Source organism: Alosa alosa, chromosome 9, assembly GCF_017589495.1.
Source record: "Alosa alosa isolate M-15738 ecotype Scorff River chromosome 9, AALO_Geno_1.1, whole genome shotgun sequence".
Taxonomy (NCBI): domain Eukaryota; kingdom Metazoa; phylum Chordata; class Actinopteri; order Clupeiformes; family Clupeidae; genus Alosa; species Alosa alosa.
In genome coordinates, this window is record NC_063197.1 from 8,977,959 (window position 1) to 8,983,087 (window position 5,129).

The 5,129-nt window shown below is 44.0% G+C and overlaps 1 protein-coding gene across 1 annotated transcript; it reads right to left on the reverse strand.

The window, feature by feature from the left end:
* Window positions 1-316: 316 nt before the first annotated feature.
* On the reverse strand, window positions 317-3,725 carry LOC125300233. The gene is made up of 13 exons (XM_048251967.1): window positions 3,458-3,725; window positions 3,192-3,416; window positions 2,992-3,096; window positions 2,735-2,821; window positions 2,520-2,615; window positions 2,341-2,427; window positions 2,147-2,230; window positions 1,964-2,047; window positions 1,774-1,869; window positions 1,589-1,666; window positions 1,373-1,489; window positions 1,177-1,260; window positions 317-1,073 (listed from the first exon to the last, which is right to left on the reverse strand). Exons 1-13 carry the CDS (start codon window positions 3,723-3,725, stop codon window positions 463-465), a joined length of 2,022 nt encoding a protein of 673 aa, XP_048107924.1. The 3' UTR covers window positions 317-462.
* Window positions 3,726-5,129: the final 1,404 nt, after the last annotated feature.

The following is a 5,129-nucleotide window of genomic DNA, read 5'->3' on the forward strand; positions in this document are numbered from 1 at the left end:
AGTGGACAATTCTAGCCATTATAATAATGACTCAACAATGTGAACCTTTTATGGACACAAACACACACATATATGCTAGAGTCAGTAGAGATAAAACTGAAAGAAGTAAAGAGTGTATTTAGGTCATCTTCAAGAACATGTACCAGCAAGTTGTTCAAGATGTTCATCTCAACTGAGGTCATATGGAGATGTACACATTGTTGTTATTTTGTTTTATCTGTTATATCTTATAGTGAATACAGACAATCCAACCAAAATATGATTTTATATATATTGATAATATGATATTTTTTATTGATTTTTTTGGATTATTAATAATAAAGAGTGATAATGATTGTGATTTTGATTTAATGTGATAAAAGGGAGATTTTGTAGCACAGTAGAAGTCTACAAGACTCCAGCAGCAGCAGCAAACTTATCAGGCAGGCTAATCATGACTGTGCTTCCTCTGCTTGTGGTCTTCTATTGCAGGTCTCCTCCTCGGTCTCTCCTGTCCACTGCAGGTCCCCTCCTCGGGCCAGCCCAGTACCAGTACCCATCTCTACCATACCAGCCATGCTCAGCCTGGCTCTCCTGCTCCCAGGCCCTGTTCCACCAAGCTCTGGTTCCTCTCTCCATCCTTCCGTTCCAATCTGTGTTATCTCTCTCTCTCAATCGGTTCCTTCCCATGTCCTGGGGCTGTTTGTTCCCGTGCCTCTGTGCTGGGGTGGTCACCTCCTGTCCGCGCCTCTGTCCTCTCTCAGTTGGTGGTTTTCTTTGCCTCTCCACCCTCTCTCCCTTCTTGTCCTCTCGGACAGGCTGATGGCTGGATTGTTTTCTGTGTCCACTGGGCCCAAACCTCTGTCCCCTCCACTGCCTGTCCACAGCAGCGGGTCTCCATAGCACGTTGTTTCCTGCTCGGTCGCCCTGCCTCTCGGGCTCCTTCCTTTTCTCGTTGTCTACGTCTTGACCGCCTGGGTGGTCACTCTCCCTGGTCTCTTTAGCTTTCGCTCCTCTCTTGGCTCCCCTGCCTCGCTTTCCTCTCCTCGTCTTGTGTTTGTGTTTGTGTTCAGCTGGTAAAACACTCTCATCATCTATATATTATGTACATTGAAAGGAGCGGAGGTTCAGGGTTGAAAACAGTAATGTTTTGCATGTCATGGAAACTGCTTATCTGCTATTAAGACTGCTGTGTACCTTCCTGTGCTTCTTTGTCCTCCATCTTGTCTTTGGCGGCAGCTTCTCCTACACTCAGGTGCCCAGCTTGAGCCAGTGGCAGACCTACAAGCAAATGAATACGCGTAAAGAATCTTAGCTGACATGTATCTATCCTCGTTTCAGTTTGCAACCAGATCAGTACACTAGTGGCAGTGACATCAGCTCTTTTTTTCACCCTCAAGAAGTTGCATGTCCAGCTTGATGTTATGTGCTGCTTCACCTCCATCCAAGTGCATAGCCTCAGTTTTCTCCTTTTCCTCCTTTCTAACCGCGTCCAGTTCTTTGATCAGATCTAATGCAGACATGGAAGGCATTAGGGAATTAGCTTATAGGGAATGTTGGGATATTCGCTTATAGGGAAAGCTGGGATCCATTTTGTCATTTTACTTACTCAGGTCAGTGTCCACCATATCCAGAATACCCTTAGGCTCTATGTGGGCCATCTCAGTGGCAGCTTTGTCCCGCTCTGCTGACAGAAGTGAAGTAAAATGCATGTAAATTTGATTAAAATCAATGTTAGACAGCATGTGTTTAAATGTTGATCTGTTTGCTATTCCACTCTTACTCCAGACTTACTCAGAGCAGAGTCTACGTTGTCCAAGAGATCAGTAAGCACAGCCTTCGCCACAGACGTGCCCTCCTTCTCCTCTCCTTTCAGTGTTGTGGTCAAATCTAAAGCATCAGTGAGCAAGATACATCAGTACCAATCCTGGGAGAATTGAACCAAATTCTGGGATGTCTGCTCTTTGTCGTACAGGCTACTCACTCAGATTAGAGTCCACGTCTTCAAGAATGTTGTTCAGGACAGTCTTTATTTCGGATATCACTTCCTGCTTTTCTTCTTTTAGCTCTGTTGTCAAATACAAAGCAATCATATTAAAGTTACCTAACCATTAGAAGTATTTGAGGATTAATCATCCAGGGATTTCCGTGTTGATAGTTAACTCACTCAAAGCAGAGGCTACGCCATCCAGGAGGTCATCAAGAACAGAAATCGCTTCAGCTGTTCCCTCCTCTCTTGCTCTTTGTTGCTCTGTTTTCAAATATACAAAAATCCAAAAAACACACAGAAGTCCATTACTATACGAACTAGGCAATATACCTCAATCCTGGAAAGTTCATCAGTAGCCCTACTACACTCACTTGAGACACAATCAACTTTGACTAAAACATCAGAGAGGACGGCCTCCACCTCACGGTCCCTCTCTGCTTTCTGCTCAGCTTCCAGATCTGAAAAAGGAAATTATAAAACATAGGTTATTGCAAGTAATGCTGGAAATCTTGTTCAAGTATTGAGTAGTTCTGTAGTTCCTTGAACTTACTCATAGCATTATCCACCCCATCTGGAATGTCATTTAGCACGGCAGAGACTTCAGTGGCGTCCTCCACATTCCTGTTAATCTTGGTAGCAGCTTGATCTAGTTCATTAAACCAATTAAAATCAATCAATGCCAAGACCTTCATTAACTGCACAGTAGCTCATTACTAGATAGTAGTGTACATAAATGCTGGAATCTTCATTGTGTACTATACTCACTTGAGATGGAGTCAACCTTGGCTACCATATCAGAATGGACTGCCACTACTTCACTGTCCTTCTCTCCCTGCTGCTCTCCTGTCAGAGCTGAAATAGGGAATAAAAACAAGTGAAATCAGTCCTGCCCAGCAACTGGAGAACTGAAATGGTGGCGTGTACTGTATCTATACAGTAGTGAACAAAGGCTCATTAAAATCAATACCAAGCACTTTGATCAAAAGCTGGAGAATGTGTTTGGTAAGTTATAGTCTACTCACTCATATTAGAGTCAACCTTGTCCAACAGGTCATCCAGGACAGCCACCATATCCTGGTCAATGTCCTTTTCCTCTGGATTGGTCACCCCAGCTGCTTTAACTAGCCCTACAGCAAGTCATTTGCAGATAAGTTAGCTCAACTCCACCCTCAAGTGTTTAGATTTGCATTTGGAAGGATCTGTGCTGTGTCACTGTACTCACTCAGAACACATCCGGCCTCGCTTAGGATACCATTGACCTCGTCCACGCTGTCAGTCATGTCAGCCAGTAGGTCGATAAGCAGGGCATCTTTCTCCTTTTGACCCTTCTCCTTCATTGGACCATTTGCAGCCGAGTCTCCATCCTGCTGCTCAGCGTTGTCCAGACCAGCTGCCCTTCCTCCATCTGCAGGCTCCTCGGCTCCTTTCTCTGCCTCTGGGTCCCCCTCTCCGGGGCCCCATTCAGAGCCTCAGCGGCCTCATCCTTACCCGCCCGCCCTCGCCTCCGTTCGGCTCTCTCCAGCTCCGTTCTCTTCAGTTCCCTCAGGAGAACCTTCCTCAGCTCCCTCTTGAGTTTCTTCTCATTCTTACGGTCCTCATCGGGCTGAATGCCCAAAGCCCCCAGCTCTCTCTTCAAGTCCTCAAGTTTGTACTTCTTGAGTTTCTTCCTAATCTCCTGGGTGCTCTCCACCACCCCTCCATGAACTCCATCCACTGGCACTGCAGTGCAGCAGTTAAGGAAGCGGAAAAATCCCATTCACTCACCAAAAAGGTGTCCAGCTATATAAAAATATATATAGATGTGACTATTTTCCAAGCTATATAAACGCTGTTTAAATAAATCTGAACTTGAATTTTGAGCAAACCAACTATCCTCAGCAGTGTCTCAGCAAAGAGTGAGGTAGAATTTAGATTTACCTTCAGGTATGTTCTATGTTCTATCATGATGTGGTTTGGTTACTTTTATGACATAAACAGAACCTTTGTTATGTAATGGATAGTTACGGTTACTAGGTTAATTCTACAGTAGGCCTAAAAAGAATGTTGGCAATGCACCAGGCATTTGCCTTGAATAAAATGTTAATATAATAATTTATGCACAACATAGCCCTTCTGAATCAAATGGACATCAAATATGGTGTTTGTAGACATATAGAAATGTTTTTGAAAGTATTTTTTACTAAGTGCCATTTTTATGTTCAGCAATGCTGGTCATGTCTCCTCCTGGCCACAAGAGGGCATGCCGTACACAAACTACATCATCATTCTGACAGTCCCCACAGCCAGGCCTACCAGGAGGCCCCAGAAGGCATCCTGGAGGACATTTACACACACACACACACACACACACACCGTTTTTGACATGAGTTCACTACTGCTCATTACTGACAAATGTAATGTGATTACAGTAACATGTTACTTTGTACGTTACACCCCACTCTGGTGCCAGCCCAGCAAGGGAACTCTATTCTCAGCCTCTAGCCTGCACAGCTGTACAGCCTGCCTGACCAACTCATAGTTAAGGGGCTGGAGAAAAAATGAGGAGTTAGAGGGTGAGGAGAGAGAGAGTGTTTTAGATTAAAAAAAGAGTGGAGGAGTAAGAGAGAGAGAGAGAGAGAGAGAGAGAGAGATGGGTGTTTTAGGCAGAACAAGAGAGTGAAGGAGTAGGAGAGAGAGGGAGAGAAAAGGGTATTTTAGTAACAAAGAGAAAGCAGGAGAAAGAGAGAGAAAGAGAGAATGGAAGTGTGTGTGTGTGTGTGTGTGTGTGTGTGTGTCTTGAGAGCAAATTCCCACCTCCTTTGTCAAAACTTCGATAAGCACAATGAATGGTTCTGCTGATTCTCCTTTTCCATTCTGTGGCCCTGCAGCAGAAAAAATAATGACATACAGTATTCTTTGCAGACACAGAGCTGTGTTTTCCCTCACATTTTTCTTCTGCCTTCGATTCCTACAATTTTGTAGATGTGCATGTAGTGAAGGTGTGCATAGGTACATGTGTGAGAAATAAACAGATAGATAGATAGATAGATAGATAGATAGATAGATAGATAGATAGATAGATACAGTAGATAGATAGATAGACAGACATTTATTGGGAAATGCAGGCATCCAGTGCCTTATATGGTTATGGTTATGGGATTTGGCAGATGCTTTTGTTCAA

Bases quoted from the DNA above. Each gene is read 5' to 3' on its own strand.
- LOC125300233 (XM_048251967.1), bottom strand. From the start codon at position 3,725: ATGGGATTTTTCCGCTTCCTTAACTGCTGCACTGCAGTGCCAGTGGAT. The intron at 2,822-2,991 runs GTGAGTAGACTA...TCCCTATTTCAG, and splicing joins CAAGGTTGACTCTAATATGA to CTCTGACAGGAGAGCAGCAG. The intron at 2,048-2,146 runs GTGAGTTAACTA...ATTTGACAACAG, and splicing joins TGGCGTAGCCTCTGCTTTGA to AGCTAAAAGAAGAAAAGCAG.